Here is a 23,730-nt window from a genome sequence, read left to right on the forward strand (position 1 = left end):
CTCCTCCACCTCCAGCCCCTGGCCTTTTCCCACCCCAGCATGGCCCAGGTTTCATCAAGGGACAGCGCCGGCGCTCCAGGATGCGCAATTTCAACTGGGAAACTCTTCCCAAGCAAAGTGTCATAGGAAAGCACAACATCTGGACAGCGGATAAGACTGATGGAGAATATGAGCTGGACACTGATCGCATCGAGGAGCTGTTCAGTCACAAGCAGGTCCAGCAGCAGCTCAAGGCCCAGAGTGTGAGGGGCCTGTCGGCTCCAGCCTCAGGAGGGGAAGTGGTGAGTACAGCCAGCCAGAGAATGCAGGCGTCACACACACTTTATATATCACAGTGGCACTTTAACACCAACAGTAGACTGAAATGTCTGTATGGAAGACATGGAAACAACGTTTTATTTTTTAAACCTGGATTAAACATCTGTCCAGTGTTTCCCTCTATTGCATGTAATGCCCCTATTCTCTGTGAAAGTGATTTTTAGGAAATAGGAATATGTTGATACTTTGGAAAATGTCTAAACTCTTTCCCCATTAGACTTAAAAAATATATGAAAAAAAATCAACTTTCACACCACATAACCAAAATCATAACAAAAAATATGATGTAATGTGTTTATTAGAAACATTACGTATTGATGTACAGTCACTCAATACAAGGGTGGAGTCTCACTATTCTTCATATCTGTTTGCTAAAGGAAGGTAATAGAGGCATCATACAGCAGTAGTCTACAGTAGCCTACGTATGCTCTGTATTTAAGCTATTGTAACTAATAAACTGCATGTATTTACATTTATCTAAAGGCAAGTCTTCAGAGAAAACACAGAGGAACAAAGAAGTTTGCATGTCTGTCTATACCCCCTCACTTTAATTTCCTTTGTAGATCAATCACCATTTGTCTAACTGGAGTGTCTTAAAATTTGTAACTAAATGTTTATTTTGACCTATGTACTATTTTCTAAGAGCAACAGTGAGATAGTGTACCATCGATGCAAAACGGTATCTTTTCCATGATTGTTCAATATAGTCGAAGAAATCTTGACCTTTGGAACCTTCTGTCTCTCTGTAACACTGAGGTGTTTGTTGATACAAAAGGCGGCGCTCAAACCAATTGTGAAAGCAACTAACAAGCTAATTACTGAGGTTTGTGTCTGTTTTTATTTCCAGGTTTCTATCCTCAACTCCAAGAGGAGCATGAATATTGGAATTTTCCTAAAGCAATTCAAGCGGTGAGTCAGTGGCAGTAGTATTCTTAAGGTGTGATTGGTTTTGCCCAATAATCCGTCCGTCTTACAGTGCAAAACAGCGCAGGATGAGGCATACAGAGTTGTCTGCACCGTGGCTGCATCACAAGCCCTTGAAAGCCAGCATGTCCTGGCAGGTCTGATCTGCGCTGTCCTACAGCTCCGACAGGTTACCTCCCTGAGGTATTCAGATCAGACCAGTTGTTAGGAGGTATTGTAAATGTATTGCCGAAGGTGATTTGGCACACGCAAGTAATCAAACAGGAAGTGGAAAAAAATACTACATCCTTCTTTATAGTCTAAAACATTTGTCAACAGACTACCAGAAATGTCACCAACAGGACAACAGAATGTCTACATTTATATATATACTGTACTTTTTACTTATTTCTATCAAAAATGTGTTTCTCTCCATTCCAAACACATGTTTTTTGTCAAAGGACACCTCATCATTTTTATGTCTTGTACGGTATGAACTTAACTGAAGACTGGAATCTGAAATGTTTTCATTACGCAAAGCAATTTGAGCAGGTAAAGGCTTGTTGTTTTCCAACCATGAAAACATGTGGTGTCAACCTAGAAACACTGCTCCCAGCCTTAAACAAACACTTAAAACATTAAGGTAAGTGATGACTACTGAAATAAATCCTATCTTTCCCTCTACCTCCATCCACAGGTCTTTAGAAGACTTGATTGAAGAAATTAAATCAGGAAGCAGTCGCAGTTTTGGTCCTGGAAAACTGCGGGACTTGTGCAAGTTGCTGCCAGATGAAGGGGAGGTAAATGAATCTGCTACTTATTTTCTTTCTATTGTTTCGCATAAATCTTACAACCTTGTTACCTGTGATTTTCTCCCATAAAAAGACAATCTGTTTTTTTCTGTTTGTGGTCTTTATTTTCCATGAATGCAGGTTAAGCAGCTGGTGAACTTTAAAGGCGACCTCTCCGCAGTCCCTGAAGCAGATCTGTTCATGCTAATGCTTGTCAAGATTCCTAGGTAAGCTACTTGAATGTAATTTCGTGAATTGCTTTTGCTAAATGAAACTTGTGGTTTGCTAATGATGGAAACTTTGCATCTGTTAGTTATGAAGAGCGTCTGAGCAGCTTGGTGCTGAAAGAGGAATTTTTCCCCCTCATGGATGAAATGAAAGGATTAATTGGTACTTTGACAGCTGCTGGAAGGGGTACTGTTGTTTTTCTGGTTTTCAAATAGATTAGACTCAACATATTTTGGACAAAAATAGAGTTACAAGCCTATTTAGACTTGAAATTAAACGCACATGTCTCCTTTTAGAGCTGTTAGAGTCTGATCATCTCCATTCTGTCATCCGTTTGGTACTGAAGACTGGAAATTACATGAATGCTGTGAGTATATAATATGTGATAGTGGAGTCTTAAATGACTTTCCTTTGTTGATGCATCATTGATCTCACTATCTTTATTTGATTACAGGGCGGTTATGCAGGCAGTGCAATTGGCTTTCGAATGCCTTCTCTGCTGAAGCTCGTGGATACCAAAGCAAATAAACCGGGAATGAATCTTATGCATTATGTTGTGATGGTAAGTAGCTTGTATTAGGTTAGTCTAACTGCAGTGTGGAGTCAGTTTTTCCTGTATCTTAAGATGTGTTTGCAAAATCTGATTTCTGTGCAAACTTTTATATTCACCACAGCAAGCCCAGAAGGCAGATATGGCCCTGCTTAAATTTCCAGAACAGCTCAAACATATTGAAGATGCAGGAAGGTAAACAATTTATAAAAGACAAACAAAAAAAAAACGATCTTACTCTGTATATTTTAAAACCCTTCTTTTTCTGCACCATGAGAATTAATGTTTCTTCCCTTTTCTTTTTTTTTTTTTTAAGAGTAAATAAAGGTGACATTGACGCAGAGTTTAAAAGACAGACGAAGAAAGTTCAAGATGCCAAAGCAGACACCTTGAAGCATGAAGACCTGAAAGTACAAATGGAGGATTTTCTAAAGGTGAGGATTTGTTTTTTTTGGGTGCAATTTTATGTGAATTTTGACGATGGATGCACGTTCTAATGGCATGATTTTGGCTCCAATTAGGAAGCTGAGGTTTGTCTGGCAGAAATAGAGGCTGATCTTGAGGAACTACAGTCATTGAGTGATTCTGTAGCAGAGTACTTCTGTGAGGATCCCACAAAGTTTAAACTGGAGGAGTGCTGCTCCATTTTCAACTCCTTCTGTGAGAAATTTATGCGGGCCGTTCAGGTAAGCCTGTGTACATGAAATGTTGCTTAGCTGAGCTAAAAAAGAAAAATCTCTTATGGCTACATTAACCATGTCCCCTTCTGCAGGAAAACAAGGCAAGAGAGATGGCAGAGGTGAAACGGAGACAGAGGGACAGATTACAAAGTGCAGCCAAGCGCAGGTCCACAGCTACCTGCTCCAGCAGAGACAAGGAAATGGATGGTATTGCATTAGAGTCCGTGCTACAGAACTTCCTCACCAATCGCGTCTCCAGGAGGAGATCTGGGAGGCCCTCGTCTACTTATGGAAGCCCCACGAGTAGCAGCCCTAATAATGGGAGCCTATCAGAAATTACTTCTCAGACCAACCTCCCCGCTGGAAACCAAAAGCACGGAGGCTCCTTAGCGTTTAAAGCTAAGGAGATGGGCAGAAAAGAGTGGAATTCAGCAGTTGAACTCACAGAGAAGGCTTCATTAAAGAAAGATCAGTCAAATATTGAAAACAACAACGCAAAAAGTGACATTTCTTATAAAGATGAGACGAAAACTTCCAGAAAAGAAGATCCCAGAGGATTTACACACCCAGCCAAAAGGACCAGCAGCATTGCCTCTGTAGGCAGATCTTTCTCCGCCACCACTGATGACAGCGACGAAGATCTGCAAGACAATAATGAGGAGGAAGCCCAAAAGTTACGTGAAGCATCTAAAAAAGTTTTGCGCTTTCAGAGCAACCGTGGCAGTGTCTCATCTGGGGACTACTCTCTGGACAGTCAGAAATCTCCCAGTGCAAAAAAAACTTTACCTCGTGCGCTAACTTTTGATGAGCACACTGAGAGGTATCCTGGGGACCCAACCAATGAGGATATGGTTCAGTCTTTGTTTAATCCTCAGTCCTCCTCAAAACGTAACCTTGGTCGCCGGCATACTCTACCTACCAAAGTCCCTAAAACTGAGGAAGATGAGGACAATCTGTGGATTTCTCCAGTCATAACTCCAAATCCTGCGGCAGGAGAAAAGGGACCGCTATCAGGAGAGGCTGCTGGACACACTCCCCCAAAACCAGTATTTGATTTTACTGACATTTCTCACAACTTTAAAAAATCTGGTGCTCAAAACCAGAATTCTTCCTCTGCAGAAAAGAAAAGTATGCCAACTGTTTCCTTAGCCCATGTACCAGATGCAAGGTTTCTGGAGCAGAACCAAGAGGGCAAATCAGTGGAGGCTGGAGGCAGCAACCTACAGTTAAACAGTGAAAATATTCCACCTAAGAGTGTGTGGTTTAAGACAGAAACATCTGGGCTATTTTATAGCTTTTTCAAACGCCTCGGAGATATGAGCAAACCTCAGAACAGCAAGGAAACAGTCCAAAAGGTCACAGATTCTAGTGTGTAGGCTTTGACATATATTTATAAACTTGTGAAATACAGTATATGTATGAATTTAAAGCTAATGTAACTTTAGTGTTACTTGCAGTTAACTCATAAGAGATACACTATAGCTGGCAATCACATTGACAATATAGTGTTATCTTTCATGGAAATTTTGTGAACTGATAAAGATATGAGAGAAGGGTCTAGGAAAGTGGTTGGAGAATGGGTTTGTTGTGGTGGAAAGGCTTGTTTGTATGTTGTACCACTAGATGGCAGAATAACTAAGCTGAAAAATGGAGGTGGTGGTGATGTTCTGACAATCTGTATGTCTAGTTAAGGAAGATGGTTGCACTCACTGTAAAACGTTTTGTCATGCTTAATAATATTCTCTTGACAACAATAGTTAATACAGTGTGTGTTCTATGTCAGATTTTAAACCTTGCAGAATGTACTGAGAAAGTGAATGATTGTAGAGTGTGGAGATAAAGGAGCATGGAGAAATCAAACTGTATTAAAGTCTTGGTTTGGTTGTTATTTTTTTATACTAGCATTTGCTTGCACTGTCTATGCAGCGTTGCTACTTTTCAGTTGTATAATGAAAAATATACTTGCATCCTGACTCTGTGTCCTCCTCGACTCTTGTTGTCACAAGCACATCAAAAATGCACAAGACCGTGGTTGCTTTCAGGGTCTCGCTCAATTCAGCCATTGTTTTCGGTCTTAAATGGGTCAGTGTTACAAAGACAGCCTGTATCTGAGCAGAGCTGAACCATGGATCGTCCATGGCAAAGTGAAGAGTGCTGATCCCAAATTAACTTGAGAAGAGATTACCATGGTTGAAAGGCCAACAACTGGTGGCTGATTATGATAGAAAATAGCAGCTTACAGCACAGCCAGACACATCCTCAATATCCCCATTAGCTGTGAGCAGAGGCAAGGGGTCAGCGAGGTTGAGTCAATGCACCTAGCAGTTCATAATGTTAGTTCAACTTCTGGTATCTCTCAGCAGTTGATACCAGAGTTACAATAATGATCTGTCTGGTGCTATATCAGGCTGTTCCTGTTCAAGGGAAGCTGTGGAGCAATGGAAATGACCTGTGTAGTGTTCTCATTTAAACACCGAGTGGAGCAATCTGAGGCTTTTTTTTTTTTTCATATAGTTCTTTGTGATCAAATATTTATTAGATTGAGATACATGGTTACTGAAATTACAGAGATATGATGCAAGTTGTGACCTGACAAACTATTCTTTTCTTACTGATCAATAACTAGTCAGTGGTGAATAAATGAGTTAGATTTTATAGGTAAAAGGATCACTGGTACCTCTACTTTCCACCACAATTGCATTAATTAATATTCACAAACAAAAAAGCTCAACTGCATAATTCTAAAGCTCAACAATTTTTGTAACATGTAGCGACACAGCATACCTACTCCCTTCATGATGAGCTTGTGTTGGGGTACATCATAACAATTTGACCTGGAAAACATAAATTTAGTGTCTCTTTTTAGTGATCCTCAGATTCCACAGCAATGTAAGTCTTCTAAATTTGGTTAAAATGGAGATAGTGGAGTCATGTTAAAGCTTCAGTCAAAAGGCTACAGGAACAGCATCTGATGTGGAGCATGGCTGTAGCATAGTCATATTATTATGAAAGCTGACATTATTATGTGTGGAACCTGCCTTAAATGTGTAGTGTAATAATGGCTGTGTGAGAAATAGTCCCTTGTTACAGGACTGACTGTGAAGAAGAAAAATCAATAAAACAGACCCATTGAATAAAACCAAGTGATGAAATTTGACTTATCGTTTAAAGCTGAATAGATATGTGATGAGGAAATAAGAACTTGGGTCCTTTATAAATATGATGCATGTTATGTGATTTACCGGCAGTGCCAGTCTTTTGCCATTTAGATGCACACAGTGTATGTGTGCTCTGTTCACTGCTGCTGTCAGACTGCAGCAGCCATCTTGACTAAACTGGAAGCAGTCTCCATGGCAACTCCACGTTGCAGAATAAAACCCAGAGATGACTGTGTTTGCCCCTCACCCAAAGCCCCACCCCCAACAAACTCCTCACCGCCTGCAACACCACAGCAGCCTCACACGGTGCAACACAGCACATCATAATACAGTGCCATCTTTTTGTTTTTGCATTCATAAGCCCTGCCATGTAAATGCATCTTCACTGGCCTCCCCCGAGTCAGGGTGAAAGATCTTGCATATTTTTCTCCTCTGCATACCCTACAATATTTATACATGTATATACAGACACTCATATATATTTACACGCTCATCAAGTGCCTTTACTGCCAGCTGACTCCACCGAAAGAACCTCATACTGAGTGCTCCGTCCTTCTGCCTTCCCCCAAAACCCTCTCATCACTCCACCCTTATAGACTCTACATACTCCACAGTAATAGTGCATTCTTATTAGCAGCTCCCTGTTAAAAATGCAAGTTCCAAGAGAATACAGCATGTAAAATACTGTGAAATTGTGAAATCACTGAACTAAAGTCAGTTTCAGGATTATTCCTTGATTATTTCATTGAAAGGTATATTCCTTTTGTCTTTATGCTCCAATAATTCTTTGGTTCCTTATAATTTAAAGCTTAAAGGTAATAAACTGCATCCTTTGTCCTTTTAAGGCAACTGGGTGGGATTTAAGGAAGCCAAACCCCTTTGCACCAGACAGACTTATCCCTCAGTCAGGTCCCGAGATTTCACCTCTTTTGCATATTCCCTGCCCCCTCCATATGCTATTGGGTTCCTCAGCTCCTCCCATCAGACATCTGACCAATGCTACGTGTAAGCCACTCCTCCAACCTCCTCCCTTCCCTTGTCCTCTTCCTTACTGTCCCCTTCTTCTCCCAGACAGACCCTGCCCTTTCCTTTCTGTCGCCCTGTCTGTGGATTTCTGTTGTAGAGGATTGGGACACTGACAATGGGAGGCTTTCTCTACGGCCTGCAATGCTGACACTCCAGTCCCTCCTGCTGGGAATTCATGTGAGTACAGTCTGGCCATTCACTTCTTTTTATGGTATCGTATTTCTGCTTTCTCATCTTGTTTGTGCCTGTATCTGGAGTCCTCAATAATACAATGACTGGGAGAAGAGCAGATGAATAATTGATTACTCCATCCCAAGCAGCATCTGTGCATTGGTAAATCACAGAGGGGTTGTACTTATTAACCATGATGTCTTCTCTTTTGTTACATACTCTGCTCTTTTTTTTTTATTTATTATTTCATTCTGATCATCGATGAACAACATAAAATAGAAGCATTTTATTCCAACCTTGTCTAAAAAGCAACTGTTGCACTAAAATACTCTGCTGCTCTGATTCTTTATTGCTTCCTCAACCAGCCCACACACTTCTCCATTTTAGCTCCTAGCTGGCTGCCGGCTGGCTGCCGGCTTTGTAGCAGGTGGGCATCTCTGCTGCAGTCTGAGGGCTGGGCTCTGTAATCAAGCATACACGCTCTTTTGTTTAGAGGATTAGTGATCTTTCACTGGTTTTCTGATCTGAATTTGTATGGGGCTGGGAAGCGATGTGAGCCACATGTGAATCAGCATGATGTTTGCTTATGTCACTCTGACTCCTTGTGTTGCACTATACTGCAGCAACAGCACCAGGCAATGCATCATTTTTACACCTCTGGCCCAGACTGTGAGCAGATGATACAATGGCTCTGTATTGATTAGACATTGCTCATAAAGATGGTTCATCGTCGCGTGAAACTATCTCAGAAGTTACTTTTGACGTGTGCGGCTGACAGAGATGTTTGGAAGGTCTTGCTATGCTGGCTGACTGCACTGGGTCACAGGGAGGTTGCAGACGGTCCTGGATGCTGCGCCAGAGGGCAGATTCTTAGCAGGGGTTCCATGTCTGCGTCAGGGCTGTAGTGTTCCAGTCACTTTGCATACATTGGCTGGGATTCTCAGATTATGTCTCTTTTCATTAGGTATACCAGGACAGCAGCATGTGCAAGACAACAAACAAGGGCGCTATCCCGGCCTTGCAGTACGAGCACAGACCGAATTGCTTCAGCATATCTTTGTAAACACTGCAGCAATGACCAAGAGTTTTGCACCAGAAACATAGCTCAAACTGTAGGTTAGAGGAGGCTACGACCTTTGAATACTAATTTGATCAAAGGCCCACATGTGGCAGTGGTCATGTTTCTCAAAATCAGTTCCCTCTTCAACTAGTAAAAGAGAACACAGGCAGATTGGTAAACAGATTGTACAGAGATTGATTGCTCAGGTTGAGTCTGATCTTTTAAATTCAGTTATATCATCGTTTAAATGAGGCCCATGGCAGGAATTCTGCTTTCTGAACTAGTGCACTAAAATCACATGCTAAAGACCTAGTGTGATTAAATTTAGTATCAAATAAAGATAATGAGCTCATAATGATCTTAATGACCCTCCTAACCATTTTACATGTCATTATAAGGTCTGTAGAGAACCCCATGCAAAATAAGTACTTAGCTGTAGGTCCTGATGTCAACCATACTATAATATATTCATGCTGATATTAGGCTGAGAAAAAGTACAGTAAAATGATAAATAACAGATGATAGTTTTAGAGTAAATGTACAATTTCAATACCCCTGGTTAATTAACGACAAGGACAACAAATAAGATGCAACAATATATTCTGAATGCCATTTTATTTGTATTCTGTTCAAATATTGTATGTCCTCTAGGTCTACACTGCAGATTGATCAGAGCCGATCATTAGGCTGTAATTTGCCCTCCTTTAAGATGGATTAGATTGAACCACTTGTCTAGGTCATTTTTACAACCGCTAATTTCACTACTAGATGTTTCCTTTTAGCTCTGTACATGAGGCTTCATGAGTCTATCCTAACCTCATCAAGTGGGAGGCAGTCACATCAGACATGATATAATGAATATTAGATGAGACCTCATGAGGCTGTAGAGCAATGTTTTTTTTTAGTCTAAGCTTTACATCAATAAATTCAGGAAAAGGCACTACCATAGCAGCACGGGGATGATGATTTATTTCATCTTTAAAATTTCAGCAACTGAACTTAAATGTCATCCTCACATATTTTTATTGAACTGCGGCACATCATTTAAATGTCTCTGGGTATATGGCAGTGTACAAAGATAAACTGAATCTAGGTGAAGAGGTGCTTCCAGGAAATACAAAATTACAGCCGTTTTTAAAGGTTAGCATTTATCCTGTGAAGCATGTTGCAAGACTGATGAACAAAGCAAAGCCTTTTAAGTCTATCGTAATAATGCAACACAAACCCAATATTACATTTAAAATGTAAAAATCCATCACACAGTTTCACAGTGATTTCTCTTCTCTGTTGTGACAGAGTTGCTTTTTAGAAATCCAGCACAGATGCAGTATATTTTATCAAACCTAACATTTGTTTTGCTCCACAAAGCCAATCTTTTGTTAACAAATTGCTACGCCATTAATGCTTCATAGTGCACACACTGACTACTGGTAATCAAATCATTCAGTGAAATATTGCTGGTGGACTTTCCCAGGACACCATGTGCGAGACATTATGTGACCATTTGAGTCACAACATGACACAGTCACTCTGTAGCTCTTACTGCAGGTGAATAAGCATTGCAGGCGCTGCTAGTGCACTGATCGACCTTTTGTAAAATCTGCAGTGTATGTTGTGCCTGCAGACACACAGCCTGCATGCCGCATTGTCTTCTGCCAATGTTTATGATAGTGGGCTCACAGAGAGAGACAAAGATATCTCCTGACATAATGTGGTCAGTCTCTCTCATCTCCTCTCATTAGTTGTCAGACAAAAAAAGAGGACAGTGTTAGTTTCTAGAGATTTAATTACTCATTGCACTTTACAAGTGTTTGCAGAGTTAATTTCTACACATTTTCAATCCTACCAATGTACAGACTCAGCACATTTTCATCAGGCCTTCGCTATGTAGCTGCATTTATTCCTGTGCACTTCGAGTCAGGCAAGCATAAAAGAATAAAAGTAAAATAAAAAGGTTCAAATATAAATAGTGAATCCAGTTGTGCCTAAGATGAACGTCATAAAAAAACAATACAAAAAGCAGCGGTTTAAATAGGCGTGCCTGTTGTCGAGTTTACTGTCTCAGAAGCCTTTTAAAATAGTCGTCTGACTGTTTTTCTTTCATCATGTGAAACCCGACATCCACAGCTATGACCGTTCTGACAGAAACTGATGCAGTGAGACAGATTCCTTCATCCGATGCAGTGAGGTGTAAGGGGAGCTTGTTAGTTTCAGGAGAAGTTTCTGTGTTGTGTGAATAATGATTGATGAGTCATCACAGAGCCAGGCTCCCCTGCCGGCCCCTCAGCAGCCCCTCAACGTACCTTCAGGAATCTGATGGCCTGGATGTCTCATTCACAGGTCTGCATCAAACCTGCTTTCCTAAACAGCGCCACGGTTCAAGGTTGTTATTGGTGGTGTGGGCTATGAGATGATGCAATCAGTCACGCTTGACCTTTGTCTGAATTAGATTCCATCAGATGTTTCTGCATATTAACATAATGATCACGTTCGAGGTTTCCTATTTGCTTTATCAGTTACTACTTAGTGAAATAAAAAAAAGCTCAGGAATATTCAGAATGCTTTTTAAAAAGGCAGTTAAGTGGCAACCAAGCAAGATGTTTGCAGCAATGCAGCTGATATATGAAGTTCCCAGTAATGTAGAAAGCAGTTTGGATATTTTGTTATTATGTAATTCCAGATCCAGTCCCCAAGGCAAAGCTCTCTTAAAGTCTCTGATACGCAGCAGCTGCCTCACTGAAGTTTTTCTTCTCCTTTCTCTCTCAGTCAGACATACAGATATTTCTTCACAGCACTGTACACTCTGTCTGAAGATGCAACAAAATCAGTAGTGGTGAGAGCCGAGGAACAATCGCTGCTAGATGACACAAGAACAAGGACACAACAGATGTGGTCAGAAACATAAACTACAGTCTATATTTAAACACAATCTTGAGAGCACATCATCAAGGGCCTAAACTTCTGACTTCAGGACAGGGAGATTTCTGCCAATGTTTGCCGGTTCAGCAAACAGGCAACTGCTGAAATAAATGATTTCTCCTCTCTGCTGCAGCACATCTTCAAAGAGGCAACTAATGGTGCAAAAATAGTCGATCAAATTCAGACTAAAACAGAAATACTGGATGCAGTTGGGAGAAAAGGTGTTTGTCTCTTGCTGAAACGAGAGAAGAGGGAAGGAAGAGGAAAATACTTTTTATGGCCCTTGAAGTGCAAACATCCTGGAATCCTGAATAGTCACAGTTAAGGAATGATATTAACAATCTGCAAATTACAGCCTTCTTAAAGGGATAGTTTCCCTTTTATTGTCTGTCATTTATCAACTTTTAGTGGAATCATATGATGAAGATATGGTAACAGTCATGTAAAGGACAACAGTTCAGCAACTGCTTTGAACAGACAAGGGTGACTTTGGATGGATGGATGGATGGATGGATGGATGGATGGATGGATGGATGAATGGATGCATGGATGGATGGATGGATGGATGGATGGATGGATAAATGGATGTTTTTTTTTTTTAAATTCTCTTAGATGTGTTTTTATTAACTTTTTTAGATAACATTATAACAAGTGGATAGTGATCACACCCAGCCCAGACAATTTTGTTTTATAGATCACGTTTCAGATTCTTTGCCACCTCAGTTCTAACCCAATACCACACAGTGAACGCGGTTTAATTTGTTGTAATCAAAGCATTAGACACAAAAACTCAACAGCAAAAAGTTTTATTCAAACCGTGTCCCAATTATTTAAAGATAACCCAAAGATATTTTATAAAATACTTTTTTTCCCTACCAAGTTCTTTACCAATACCAGCTCAGTAGGAAATTAGAGCCACTGGATTGATTTTCATGATCTGAATACTTGAATGCAGCATTTTGAAACTTCCTGGAAGCAAGCCGATTCATAATTACTGAAATTACGCAGTTTATATTTGAAATACTTTTCAGTGGCTTTAATAGGCTCATGCTCTGATAGTGGTCTGACTGATTAAGAGGTCATGTTTTCCATGAATTGTATGAAGTCTGAAATCATTTTTGAAAAACGGTGGGTGAGACAAGCAGGTCATCTGTTCAGCCTGACATTTTCTGGGTGCAATGTTTTTCTCATTCAGGAAAGATAGCATCACTCACTTCATCCATTAGTCACACGGCAAAAAATTTATTTATTCGTTTCCCTTTACAAAGTAATAAATGGGCTAGCAGACATGAATCATTTGTTTTTGTGTTATAAACGACAGAAAAACCTCAGAGTGATGATTTGCAGAAAACTTTACAGGCCTCTATTCATTTTGGCTCACAAATCACGACTACAAAAACAAGTAGCGCTGTAAGGGAGCAGTGAAGAGTAGGGCATGGCTACCTGCCCGAACTACCAGCAGACAAAATCCAGGCAGATTAAGCTGAGAGCGATGTTTTCTCTGAATGCGACCGCCTGTTGCTGAAATCCAATTAAACCATTCATATTAGATGTCCCTGGCTGTCTTCGGGACCAAGGTGTTTAGCACACAAACAACTCACCTGAAGCATGGACTACCACTGGATTGTCTGGTCTGTGGACAAGCGATGACTGCCCTTATTATCTTATGTGCACATTAAGCATTCACTTGAAGTCAAATTCGAGTTGACAGGGGCATGAAGGTGTCATCTGAATCTGGGAGACACTGTAATCCAGATGGCAGACAGGGACTGGCCCTGCAGGAGGACATTAAGCCACTTAACTGTAATACAGAGTGAGAGTGGCAAATGATGCTTTTGCAATCAAACAGCTGAATGTGCAAACATTCGCATTCTGCTGATTTCTGCAGGCAACATGTTTCCCCATGACAGATACGAGGGAAGGCAGACGCTGCTGCACAATGACAGGAATAGCTGACCCGATGTGTATGAAGTTGCTGATCATACGTTTCCCATGACGAAGCCCTGTGGAGGACATCTAATCACATGCTTCCTCAAACGTTACAGTATCCTGCACATTTAAGGATCTAGCCTGTGCTCTGTTGTCACTATCAGACATGTTTAATATTTCTACTCATTCTGTTCTTTTTAAGGTTTTACTGTCTGTATATCTTTGAATGAATCAGCCTTGCAAAGCTCAGTGACAATAGCTTGTAAATTTACACACTTAAACCATCTGCACTTATTTCACTGGCGTTCTTTTTGTCTTCTCTGTTTATACGTCTTTCAATTTTTGCTTTTCTTTAAGTCTATGCACACCTACTAAAGGCTGCTGTCAGGGAGAGAGACTGTTTTTAAAGAAAGATCCTCTTTCTGTGGCGAGGCAAGTGGGAGTAATTGAGCCGAGGAGGGCTGCTGAGGGAACAGACAGGCAAGGGAGGAAGGGAAGTGAAGGGCGGGGAGACTGTTGCAATCCTACAGGCAGCAGCAGCCAGCCAGCCATCCAGCCAAACAGGGAGGAGCCTGAAGGCTTTGGCTCATCAAGCTACCTCCTGATGTCACTGTTCAGCTGCTACAATTCACAGTCCATGTAAAGGGAAGACAGCCCAGGGAGGGGAGGGCCTGTGTGGGGAGACAAGGGAAGGGGGGAGGCATAGAGGGTTGGGGAAGGGCTTGTTGTGTGGACAGTGAAAGGGCTCAGCAGAGCTCCTTAGTCAGTAGGCCTTCTAATCACTTGGGAGGGAGCAACAATGGAGCCTGCGTGCCTGAGAAAATCCCCATCTGCAAGATGCCTGTGGCTGAGATCAGGCCTGCTGATGCTATGAGTGCATTTATGTGGTTGAGAGAGAGCGTGAGGAGAAAAATGACAGAGAAATATAAAGAAGGCAAAGAGATGAAGGGAGGGGACGAGATGTGGGGTGCTGAGCTGTGAGCAGAGCAGGAATGCCATTGTTAGAGCTCGCTGCTCTGTGCTGCAGCGAGGAGGGACAGCTGCCTCTGAGGCCGGCTTGCTCATGTGAGACAGGCAGCCCAGCTCACCGTGAATTTTCCCCCCACACATCTCCCCACGGACGGACAGACAGGTGGTTCCTGAACTCAGCCTGTTAGGAGTCAAGGGAAGGAACCAGAAGGAATTTGGGGAGTGGCAAAAGCTTCCTCTTTCCTCTTCTTGCTCTCAAAGAAAAGGGGCCTAGCTATATTTTTCAAGGTACTGTTCATAACTTAAAGTCAGAGTGGGAGCCTTTAGCTTCTGGTGTTTAGTGAGATGCAGGCTTGATAATTAGCCTCATCACAGGTCAGACTGAGAGAGCTGGAAAAACTGAATTACAATTCAGTGATGCAGCACTTGAACTAATAGTGAGTCTCAGTTAAGTCGAACCATCTTTATATCTTTATGTAATCCAATAAACAAGATGTTCTTTTTGTATTAATCTCTTTATCCACATGAATGTTGAGGTTCTATGAACTATCATGTATCATCTGTAGCTATACAGTCATGTTCTATATTTAATGATGAACCACATTAGGATCCACAAGACAGTTTTAGGACAAGGATAGGATCTGTTCTTATTTTAGGTTTTCATTTAGGTTTCTGTCTTTGAAGTTGCAGTTAAATCAAGTCAGACATGATGGTTGTGAGATCTACAGTTCACACACAGTTGTCACATTCCACTTCTCTCGCTTTGGTTATGTTATCAGTTCAACAGAGTTGCCCTTTTTATGCATGTTTTTCCTTGATTTTATATTATTTGTTCAGGAACTGGTTCTCAGCATATTTCAGATAACGTCTTCCAGATATGTTTGATTGTTGCAGTGTTTTGCAGAAGAAGTTTCTGGTGACGTTTGCGTCTCACTCGGCCAACAAGAAGCCCACAACTCCTGTTCTCAGGCTTTCCTGAGTGTTGAAGAAGCAGCTGATCAACCACGATTTTACATTACGTGACTTGTTACATGAACTGGACATAATCCAGCAGGATGTTGCTCACTTGCTTACTGTGTCGTTGTAGTTATAAGCCAACATGATTAGTTTCTATAAAGAAATATATTCCAGTTTTCAGAATTTGACTTTTATTTTTGATGTGTCTGATTTTTCTTTTAAACCCTGAAATTATTGCCTTTGACTTTTTATTTTATTTAATATAAATATGAAATAGGAAAAAAATACAAGGAGCCACTCGCTACATACATTCTCTGCAGTGTTTAGGTTCCTTGATGTTTTAAAACTTTTTTTTCAGAGATATCAGAGGAAAACAGCTATAAAAATAGATAGCATAACAGTTTCTGATAGTATACAGCTAAGTTGAACAAACTCAGTAATGTTACAAGACAATATAAACATCAAAAACTTCTGAACCTTATCTGAAATGGAGATTGATTCTTTTATAAGCAGTGTTTATTGACCACATTAAAGCAGCATGTCTGTGTTTATAGTCGTTCATGTAATCCTTTATGTGCTTATGCACAATATGACAGATGTACAACATATCATTGGCACGCTGAGTTAATCTGAGCTTGACCCAGTGATACAATTTCATGTAACAGCAACTCAGCCATCTGAACAGAGAGCCAGCAGGCATCCACTCATCTGGAATTCAAATTAATTAATGTCACAGTGTACGGTGAAATATTGCCAGGAATGAAACACAAGATGCACCCTAGCCATTTCTGTTAACAGCATATTTAAACACACATATATTGTACTTCAAACACCAGTGTAAGCACGGACATGTTGGCTTCTCGGCAGCGTGGGGAGTTTTACCCTGTGGTGTTGATCACATGTTTTCATTTTTCCGCTGCAATAACCTGGTTGGGATTTTCACTTATAAAGTCAAACAACCTCTTGGTAGGAATCTCATACTACTGACCCAGTTTGATACGGGAGAGCACAAACTGCAAGCAGTACACAGGACCTGGATGAGGTTTTAGAATGTTTAAAGCATTATGACTCATTTGTTCCTTTGCTAAGGAAGCGAATACGCCCTCCTCACCCTGTTTGAATGTTTCTTCAAGACTTTACTGAACTTTCACCTGTTTCTTCCACCCCACATGTGCAGGTTAAGTGGTCCCTGTGCCCCCTTTGAATGTCTGTCACTATGGCTAAGCGTGAGACCGGCAGCACCAGCCCTGTGGTCAGGCAGATAGACAAGCAGTTCCTGGTTTGCAGCATCTGTTTGGATCATTATCACAACCCCAAGGTTCTTCCCTGCCTGCACACCTTCTGTGAGAAGTAAGCTCTAAATTACTCATTCTGATTGTATTTGTATAGGTCCTTACATAATGTGCTTTACCAGTGACTGACTAATATTAATATGAAAGTAAACAAAGAGAAAAACAATAGAAAATTTTGAAAAATAGTAGGAGGCACTTTGAAGCAAAAATTCTAAATAAAACAGCTTTTAAGTGTTTTAGCATAAAATATAGTAGAATTTAATGCACTATAATGTCCTGCCAGCTATTCTCTTGTCACTGTGGCTTCTGCATGATGTCAGGTTCTAGCTCTCAGTTTGGCCGCAAGAAAAAAAAAAAAACCCTTTTTTTTTATAGCACAGCATTGTTGGCAGCGATGGCCGATTTCCACAGTTCCACTGCTAGAGTACTTAATTGCAACTGTATCCCTCTAATGAATTTCTTTTACATCTTGTCTCCTTGTAGATGTCTGCAGAACTACATCCCTCCCCAGTCTTTGACGCTGTCCTGTCCAGTGTGCAGACAGACGTCTATTTTGCCAGAGAAGGGTGTGGCGGCCCTGCAGAACAACTTCTTCATCACAAACCTGATGGAGGTGTTACAGCGAGACCCAGAGTGCAGCCGACCTGAGGCGTGTAATGTTCTCGAGTCAGCCAATGCAGCTACAACCTGTCAGCCCCTTTCATGCCCCAACCATGAGGGCAAGGTGAGCCAAAACTAAAGTGTTAAATAGTGGCCCAGATCTATCACAGATTAACCACAAATTCATTAAAATGCAGTCCACTGTTACCAGATCTCATATCATTTTTTTTCCTAATACACTGTAATATGTTCATTTGTCTTGTGCTCCACTGCACCACCTGCAGGTGATGGAGTTTTACTGCGAGTCATGTGAAACAGCCATGTGTCTGGAGTGCACAGAGGGAGAGCACAGGGAACATGTGACAGTTCCTTTGAGGGATGTGCTGGAGCAGCATAAGTCAGCTCTGAAAAATCAGCTGGACGCTGTGCGCAACAGGTATCATTTTCAGTGCATTAGTGAATAATAAATTACGTGATTGATTTTGGAAGATCTTAGAAATATTGGAAAAATAAAGCTTGCTAATTTGAAAATGTTATCCTGTGTTTATCTTTCTTTTGGCAGACTACCTCAGCTGACAGCTGCCATTGAGCTTGTGAATGAGATCTCCAAGCAGCTTACGGATAGGAAAAATGAGGCAGTGACTGAAATCAGTAATACTTTTGATGAGCTGGAGAAGGCCTTACACCAACGCAAGACTGCTCTAATTACTGAGGTGGAAAACATCTGCAGCACCAAGCAGAAGGTCAGAGGTGTTTTTTATTTTTCTCTTGTTGGCAGGAATAAAAACCCAGAATGTTCCACATTTTACAATCTAATGTACAAGCACTACTTACCATCTGCCTCTGTCTCTTTGGACATTCTTAGGTTCTTCAAGCCCAGCTGACCTCTTTACTTCAGGGTAAAGAGAACATTCAGAGCAGTTGCAACTTCACAGAGCATGCCCTGAGCCATGGCAGTGCCACAGAGGTCCTGCTGGTCCAGAAACAAATGGGTGAGCGGGTCAGCGCTCTGGCGCGACACAGCTTTCCCGAGTATCCCCATGAAAATGGACATCTAGAATGCCAGGTAGAGACAGATGGACTGAGGCGCTCCATACAGAATCTGGGAGTCCTGATCACGACGGGGGCTGTGGGCCATACCAGTGTTGCCACCGGTGAAGGCCTGCGACATGCACTGGTCAGCCAGCACACCACCATCACAGTCACCACTAAAGACAAGGATGGAGAACTAGTGAAAACTGGTAACGCTGCTCTCAGGGCAGAGATAGTCTCTGCAGATGGAGTGTGCACTGAAGCTGAGGTGGTGGACAACAAGAACGGCACCTACGAGGTTGGATATACCCTCCGCTCTGAGGGAGAGTTCTCCTTCTCTTTGCTGCTGTACGAACAGCCTGTGAGGGGGAGTCCGTTCCGTTTGCGTGGTGTCAAACCTTCAGATGTCCTGCAGTCGCCAGACGATGTGAAGAGACGAGTGAAGTCCCCAAGTGGAGGAGGAGGTCATGTTCGACAGAAGGCTGTGCGCAGGCCCTCCAGCATGTACAGCACCACCAAGAAGAAGGAAAACCCAATAGAAGATGAGCTGATCTACAGAGTTGGTGGGTGAATAACTCTGAGTTCTGTTGTTAATTATAGTAACTGCTGACTGAGCTGCATGATGTTTTTTCTCTAGAGCACACACTGAGTCATATCTGCTGATAGTTTAAGTACCTGATGATGCAGAGTTTTTAGTTTTAGTGTCACGAAATTGTTTCCTGTCTTTCCTCACTAAGATGTACAGTAAAAGCTAAACCCTATCAAGAAATATCCCAAGCATTCACACATACGAAGTGCTGTAGCACACTGATGTCTTGTTAATATTACAGGAACAAGGGGGCGAGATAAAGGAGAATTCACGAACCTTCAAGGCATCTCAACCTCCAGTAATGGGCGGATTGTGGTGGCAGACAGCAACAACCAGTGTATACAGGTCAGTGTCTTTTATTCTTTTGAGCTGAAAGACAATGTAATCAATAAATTTGTCATATAAATTTGAGAGGATTTTTCTCTCTTTCTAGGTATTCTCCAATGACGGCCAGTTTAAGATGAGGTTTGGGGTCAGGGGCCGTTCACCGGGGCAGCTGCAGCGCCCCACAGGGGTCACAGTGGACATGAACGGTGACATAATTGTAGCTGACTACGACAATAGGTGGATTAGCATCTTCTCCTCTGATGGCAAGTTTAAGGTGAGTGATGTCAGCCAGGAAAACAAAAAAAAAGATGTTTTCACTAAAAAAAAGAACTTATGACCAAACTGTACGTCCGTCTCTCACAGAATAAAATCGGCGCTGGAAGATTGATGGGACCCAAAGGTGTGGCTGTGGATAAGAATGGACACATAATCACAGTTGATAATAAGGCCTGCTGTGTCTTCATCTTCCAATCAAATGGGAAGTTGGTGACAAAGTTCGGCGCCAGAGGAACATCTGACAGACACTTTGCAGGTATTGTGTTGTTGCAAGTAACCTACAGTATGGTAATGTCATTAACAATATCTATTACAGGATGAGACAGCAATCCACACGTTGAATCTTCGTGTATCAGGGCATGTATTTGGGCCAGATTTACAGATTTTTATTTTTATGTTTCTTCACAGGAATGTTGATTCGTACAAATCTCATTTACTTAGTGATCCGCATGTTTCTGTACACCCTTTATTTCAGAGTCTTAACTACTGTGTGCATGTATAGCTGCCTGCTTAAATATAAACATCAATACACCGTTAATGTTTATCTTTTTTTTTTAATTTGTGCACTGATTACCTGAAACTGTAAACATGCACCCAATCATTCTAGTACAAGATGTGATGATTGTCCTTTCCTCTCACTCAGATTTCGAGGGAACTATAATCTGCTTGTGTTACTGGAATCCCTCACTGACGGGGCTTCAGTTGTACTCACCGGTTCTCTCGATTTCATTTCTCACTTGGACCTTTTCTTTTCTTTTAGAGAAAAGTGGTGCAAACATTGCACTGGAAACAAAGCTTAGTAAATCTGGCCCTGTTTTCAGTAAGTAATTAATTCACTGTGAGTGTGAACTAAGACAGTAAATCTTTCTTCTTTTTACATGTTGATGCATCAGCACTGTCCTGTCTCACGTATTGTCCCACATCCCCTGTCAGCGTCTCTCTGTGACCACATTGTGTCTTGTGTTCAAAGTCCAAAAATAGTGTGGAACTTCCTCTCGTATGCAGTAAACCCGTGGATGACTCATCGCTACTCTTTCCTTCTCTGTCTCTTCTGCTATTTCCAGGTCCTCACTTTGTGGCTGTGAATAACAAAAATGAGATTGTGGTGACAGACTTCCATAACCATTCAGTCAAGGTATGTTGCAAGTATATGTGTGCATTGGTTATTGTAGTGCAGCTGCACTGGAAGTATTGTGAATAAAGGCTTTACAGGAAAACACATCGAGCAGGGCCAGTTTATCTTGCCAAACCTGCAGCAAACCTCTCCCATAGTTTCTTTGCTTTGTGGTTCCTTCCTCTTTTCTTTTTTTAAATGAATCTGAAAGAAGTGCCTATTGATGGTTAGCTATTCTTTCTCACATGTTTTTCCCACAATGCCATTGCAACCCTTGTCAGTGGTACATGTCCAGGAATAAAAATAAAGCTCAATTTAAAGTCACACATATTTAATAAAATAGGGAAAGGCAGACTCAGCCGAACATAAACATCACAAAACAGGAAACAAACGGCTGCTGTGTCGGACCGGCTGTGTTGTTTAAATTATTTTTAGCAATATGCTGTGAATCCTATGTTTGTTTATGTATTTTCGTCATGTGCGAAGGCGTCATTCTCCCATTCTCTTTCATGTTTAATCTCACTGACAGGTCTACAATGCAGATGGGGAGTTCCTGTTTAAATTTGGCTCCCATGGAGAGGGGAATGGCCAGTTCAATGCTCCAACAGGTGTGGCTGTGGATGCCAATGGAAATATCATTGTTGCTGATTGGGGCAACAGCCGGATCCAGGTTAGCTTAAGAAGACTACATGTCACGAAATGCAGAGAGTAATTTTCAACCAGTCACTCACCCTGCATGTCCTTCTATGCTGTGTAACTACCCAGGTGTTCGACAGCTCAGGGTCCTTCCTTTCCTACATCAACACGACAGCTGACCCGCTTTATGGCCCCCAGGGCTTGGCCCTCACATCTGATGGCCATGTGGCAGTGGCAGACTCTGGGAACCACTGCTTTAAGGTCTACCGCTACCTGCAGTAGAGACCCCGAGACAGCCTACTTCACCACTGCAAGCACTGACGACACAACCAATGTATTCCACAGGGTGCAATGATATTTCCAGTACAGCCTTTTGATGTGCACATCAACTGATTTCCAGGATATTATTATAAATGTCACCTCACTTTACCTTTACGATGTGTATTGAAGGTTAAATTTGAAGTTGAGAGATGTAGCGTCCTCGAGACAAGTAACGACCTAAAGCTTACGGACCGGTTTTGGAGAACGTGCAAAAAAACATTTCTGTGTGATATACGCTGTTGACGGTATTATCAAACCACACTTTCTGCGAGACCAGACAGGGTAGAAGATAGATTGAAGTATTTAATCAGCCATAACTTGTCCAGATGCATGAAGTTTTTATTTTATCTCATTGCCTGTAGGCGACGACACAGTGTACCCATCAGTTGCTTTTCTCATGAACTAGTTAATGCTTACAGTGAAATGAACAGCGCTATGCTTCTCAAGCAATGAAATGTAAAAATTTCCTTATTTACTAACATCTCACATAAAAATGTCACCACCATCTGTGCATTGATTTGCTGTATGTACTGTATATACATAAATGTATATTGTGTATATTAGATCACTCCGTATGTATGTGCTATGATTTTGAAACACGGCCTTTTGGCTCTTCAGAGTGCAGCAGTCAAGGATTTCAAGATTTCACACGTGTGTATGGCAGCTGTTAAAGAGTGTGCTTTTAAAAACACATCCAGCACATGCTTTAAAGAAGAAGAAGAAGTGTGTCATATTTATTGCTAATGTAAGCAGCACAATATTAATTTTTTTGTTAATATCTGTTCTTTTAAGGGGAAAAAACAATGAAAAATGCTAATTTATTTTATTTTATACTTGCTCAGCATTTACAAATTATTTTTCTAAATTGATGTGCTTTTTTTTTTTTCTTTTCTTTTCTTTGGAACTTCACACTTTCTCCCTTTTCCTTAATGGGAAGTTTCCCCTTAAAGCAGAATTCAGTATCCACCAACATCTGGAGAATGTACATCAGTGTTTGTGCACATGGGCAGCTCTTTTTCAAAGCTATAACCCCATATAGGTTTTCAGTTTAGATGCCAACAAAAAAATACAGCTTTTTAAGTTTTGTTGTTCAGAAATAATGTTGGAATAGAGATATGGATTCATAGAAGGATTGTTTTGCATTTAAAAGATTGGATTGTTTTATTCATCAAACCACCTGACCAGAAATAATACGCATATCTCAGGAAATCCATCCAAATTTGATCAGAGAAACAATATTAACTGTTTTTATTTCATGGTATCACAGGAACAGGAATATAAGGAGCTTTGCAAGAAAAACTGTCCATTTGTGCAAGTGTAGTCTGGATCTAAGATCATAGAAATGATTGGGATGGGATTTGAATTCTGTTTTACAGTGTTTGTTAATTTGTGGCTTTCACATAAGAAACAGTTACAACTATATTCCTGTAAATGACCATTTATTATATGACATTGGCTATTGAACACATCCACGCTTAAGAATCCATTCACTATGATACAGTTGTAAGCTATTTATCCGTTCAATCTTGAGTTTCTGCCTGCACTACATCAAGCCATGACTCCAGTGGAAGGACTCCTGTACCAGTAGAGCTGGTGCTGCTCTTGCTCCCCCTCATGTTCATTCTGTGTAATATCAAACGAAAACACGGTGCCACAGCAGAAGAGGGACCAGGTGCAGCCGAGACAGGCTCCTGGTCCGACTTAACCACCCGCAGCACTGTGCTTATCACCCAAACACTAACACTCTAAAGTACGAAGCTTCTCTGAGCTACAGGACTTGGATTTGACTCCGATATCAGCAGTTAAGTCGACCAGGAAGCTGCAGTTTTTGATGCACCTGATCTGTTGTTTGAGTTGTTGCCAAACAGGAGCACAGACATCTTT

General features: G+C 41.2%; 2 protein-coding genes across 3 annotated transcripts; both read left to right on the forward strand.

Moving 5' to 3' along the window:
• fhdc4 (FH2 domain containing 4) lies at positions 1–5,443 on the forward strand. Its single transcript, XM_008290187.1, has 11 exons — positions 1–281; positions 1,166–1,227; positions 1,919–2,021; positions 2,154–2,239; positions 2,326–2,426; positions 2,537–2,607; positions 2,695–2,802; positions 2,915–2,985; positions 3,107–3,224; positions 3,312–3,476; positions 3,563–5,443. The coding sequence occupies exons 1-11, from the start codon at positions 81–83 to the stop codon at positions 4,844–4,846; spliced, it is 2,370 nt and encodes a 789-aa protein (XP_008288409.1). The 5' UTR covers positions 1–80; the 3' UTR covers positions 4,847–5,443.
• A 2,263-nt stretch (positions 5,444–7,706) lies between these two features.
• Positions 7,707–22,414, forward strand: LOC103363426 (tripartite motif-containing protein 3-like). Of its 2 annotated transcripts, XM_008290188.1 has the most exons (13): positions 7,709–7,831; positions 16,837–17,009; positions 17,435–17,675; positions 17,836–17,987; positions 18,114–18,294; positions 18,417–19,146; positions 19,414–19,517; positions 19,606–19,773; positions 19,863–20,031; positions 20,536–20,595; positions 20,840–20,910; positions 21,419–21,559; positions 21,655–22,414. In XM_008290188.1, the coding sequence occupies exons 2-13, from the start codon at positions 16,864–16,866 to the stop codon at positions 21,805–21,807; spliced, it is 2,316 nt and encodes a 771-aa protein (XP_008288410.1). In that variant the 5' UTR covers positions 7,709–7,831; positions 16,837–16,863; the 3' UTR covers positions 21,808–22,414. The 2 variants fall into 2 exon arrangements, with proteins under 2 accessions (XP_008288411.1, XP_008288410.1); XM_008290189.1 differs by lacking the exon at positions 20,536–20,595 and having other exon boundaries at positions 7,707–7,831.
• The last annotated feature ends 1,316 nt before the right edge of the window (positions 22,415–23,730 follow it).

The sequence above is a fragment of the Stegastes partitus genome, unplaced genomic scaffold, assembly GCF_000690725.1.
Source record: "Stegastes partitus isolate 25-593 unplaced genomic scaffold, Stegastes_partitus-1.0.2 Scaffold659, whole genome shotgun sequence".
Lineage (NCBI taxonomy): Eukaryota > Metazoa > Chordata > Actinopteri > Pomacentridae > Stegastes > Stegastes partitus.